The sequence below is a fragment of the Equus quagga genome, unplaced genomic scaffold, assembly GCF_021613505.1.
Source record: "Equus quagga isolate Etosha38 unplaced genomic scaffold, UCLA_HA_Equagga_1.0 201314_RagTag, whole genome shotgun sequence".
In the NCBI taxonomy this organism is placed as follows: Eukaryota; Metazoa; Chordata; class Mammalia; order Perissodactyla; family Equidae; genus Equus; species Equus quagga.
Genome location: NW_025798491.1, coordinates 1 through 3,383, shown reverse-complemented (window position 1 = coordinate 3,383; position 3,383 = coordinate 1). Strand labels below are relative to the sequence as shown.

Here is a 3,383-nt window from a genome sequence, read left to right as displayed (position 1 = left end):
TAAATGCATATTCTTCAGGCTGTACATTGCACTCCAATGTCTTGCCCCACAGGTTTTGGTACATGCATTTCTCAATTTATTCACTTCAAAAGATTCTTTTTCTCAATTATATTTTTATGACATAGAGAAGATGCTTAATAAATGGATGGGGCTATTGCTTTGGACCCTTGTTATTATATATCTATAATAAATGATTACTATTTTTAGGTTAATTTAATAGCCCAGATTATGCACTATGAATATCTGAAAGAGATTATTTTGTTGTTTAAATAAAGAGGTGGTGGAAGTAAAAAGAGATATAGTAGAGGCTGAAGAGAAAACACTTGGTAATTGGGAGTGGTAGTTATTTGAAAGATAAAAGACTACAGTGTAATTCTCAGAGTTCTGATTTAGATAACTGGTTAATTTTTTTTTGTGAAAATTATAAGATTTATACAGAATATTTAGGAGTAAGAACAATTATAGAGAAAAATGATCAATTTGATTTTGAACATGCTAAATTTGATATACTGATTAGAAATCCAAATGGCAATGTCCAGCAGGAAGTTCTATCTTTGGGAACCAGGAAACTAGAGTTGGCTTTCAGATATTTATTTAAAATTTCTGTTTAAATAAGTGAAAGATGAAGCTGCAAAAATTGGTACAATAATCTTTTAGACATGAGAATGGGCAAAGAGCGGATTCGTGAAGAATACCATAGCTAAGGTTCTCGGTGCAAAAAAAAGTCAGAGAAAAAAATTGCTCAGTGGTGGGAGAAAAATATTAGAGCCTAATGCCATCCAATACATGGGGAGAGAAGATTTCCAGGAAGAAAGTATCATCAGCATAATACGTAAGTGGTGGATAAATAAGATGTTACTAAAGGAGTCAATTGAATTTGGCAGTTCTATTTTGGTGCTATTTTCCATAGTAGGTGTATCCTTGACATCTGATTTTCTGGATCCTTTGTACACAGAGACTATTAATGATGAGATAGATTCCTTTCCTGAGAAGCCTAAAGAACTTTATATCTGCAGAATTTATATGGAATTCACATCTGAAACTTAGGACTCCACTCCAAAGATGCCACATTGACCATAATGTGTCTCTGTAAGCACACATCTGAGAAACTTTTGTCAGGGATGTTCATCAGACTTGTTTGGAGATTTGTTCTATGCATTCCTCAGCCTTATCGAATGAAGATATCGGGGTCATATTTGCAGGTTTCAACTCTAGCTCTTCTACTGCCTCACTGCATAATTTGGGGCAAATTAATCACTTTAAACATGTTTCCACATGAATATATTAGGAATAACAATTTTTTATTCTTGATTGGATAGTCATGATTAATGGATGAGATTATGAGTATGAAGATCATTGCATCTGGCACATGGTATGTGTTCAAGAAATGTTGGCTGTTACGGTTCCTTGTGTTTTAGCAGTAGCCTCTGTGACAATTTATCAAAATGTAATGCTTACTGCTCTGTGTTACAATAATGGCAAGATTTGTCTTTCTGCCTGCCTTCTCCCTCCCTCCCTCCCTTCCTTCCTTCCTTGCTTCCTTTCATCCTTCCTTCTGTCCTTCCTTTTTTCCCTCCTTTCTCCCTTCCTGCTGTCTTTCTTTTCTTCCTTCCTTCCTACCTTCTTTCCTTCCTTCCTTCCTTCCTCACTCCCTCCTTCCCTCCCTCCCTCCCTCTTCACTCTCTCCCAATTTCTCTCTTTATTTCTTTTCTCCATCTTTGTTATATAATATATGGTTTCCCTCAACAATTAGACAGTCCTTTATAAAGACAATCTTGCGTGATTATTTAATTTTGAGTCTTAGTTTCCTCAAATGCAAAGCACATAGAGACCTATGTACCTCCTAGCATTGGTGTATGGAAACAATTACATAATGCTATAAATGTCAATAAGACAGGCAACTCTCAACAAATGGGAGTGATACCTATTTCTTGTAGGGTGGTTCTTTAGACCACCTTGTCATCACATATATAAACAGTACACTTGTGTGTCTTGAGGATGTCTTTGGTATCCTGGATATATCCCGGGAAAACCTAATAATGTCCATATTTCAAATGTGACTTGATTTTTCAGGGCTTTATTCTGGGATCAAAAATTTATTTCCAAAATTAGTAAAATCCAGATTTCTCATCATATTGTTTAGGTATTATATTGGGGACTCTATAGTCAAAGATGATTTAATTGTGATGTTTGTCGTCACCAAAGATATTACAGATCTAGGAAAAATTTAACGTGGAATTAATCAGGGAATTCTCTCTTCTCAAGAAATGAGAAATGTTGAGAGGTGGAGAAAAGAAGCTTGCAGCTCTAGAAAATTCAGAAAATACTAAAGTTCTTGGAGATTCAGCAATAGTAATACAGTGTATCTCAGGGTGCCAGAAAGATATTCTCAGTGATAAGCTATGTATTCAGTGTCTGTCGTATTTAATTATTCACATATCTCTTTCTTCTCAGTCCCTCATTATGTTGGTCCTCAATAACACCAATGCCCAGCCTCTGACCTTCCTCTTGACGGGTATCCAAGGCCTGAAAGAAGCCTTGGTCTGGATCTCCATCCCTTTATGTCTTCTGTATATTATCGCACTCTCTGGGAACAGCATGATCCTGTTTGTGATTCTCCGTGAGCAGAGCCTCCATGAGCCCATGTATTATTTTCTTTCTATGCTTTCAGCCACAGATCTGAGCTTGTCTCTGTGCACACTTTCCACTACCCTTGGGGTCTTCTGGTTTGAAGCCCGAGAGATCACCTTAAATGCCTGCATTGCCCAAATGTTCTTTCTCCATGGATTTACTTTCATGGAGTCTGGGGTTCTCCTGGCCATGGCCTTTGATCGTTTTGTGGCTATTTGTGACCCACTGAGATACACCACCATCCTCACCAGTGCCAGGATCGCCCAGATTGGGGTGAGCATGTTGATAAGGGATGTTGCTGTGATGTTACCAGTTGTGCTCTTTGTCAAGAGGCTATCCTTCTGCAGGTCTATGGTCCTTTCACATTCTTACTGCTACCACGTTGACCTCATTCAACTCTCATGCACAGACAACAGAATCAACAGCATCCTTGGTCTGATTGCACTCTTCTCTACGACAGGGTTTGACTGCCCTTGCATCTTGCTCTCCTATGTCCTGATCATCCGCTCTGTGCTCAGCATTGCTTCTTCAGAGGGGCGGCAGAAGGCCTTCAACACTTGCATATCTCACGTCAGTGCTGTTGCCATCTTCTACATCCCTCTCATCAGCTTGTCTCTTGTCCATCGCTACGGCCATTCAGCACCTCCATTTGTCCACACCATCATGGCCAACGTCTTCCTGCTCATCCCTCCTGTACTCAACCCTATCATCTACAGTGTGAAGACTAAGCAAATTCGAAAGGCTATTGTCAA

The 3,383-nt window shown here is 38.8% G+C and overlaps 1 protein-coding gene across 1 annotated transcript; it reads left to right on the top strand.

Annotated features, from left to right (window-relative positions):
• Window positions 1-2,433: 2,433 nt before the first annotated feature.
• LOC124233396 (olfactory receptor 51F2) lies at window positions 2,434-3,375 on the top strand (the record flags this gene model as incomplete). Its single annotated transcript, XM_046650523.1, has 1 exon — window positions 2,434-3,375. A coding segment is annotated over exon 1 (912 nt), but the record flags the coding sequence as incomplete, so codon positions are not given.
• Window positions 3,376-3,383: the final 8 nt, after the last annotated feature.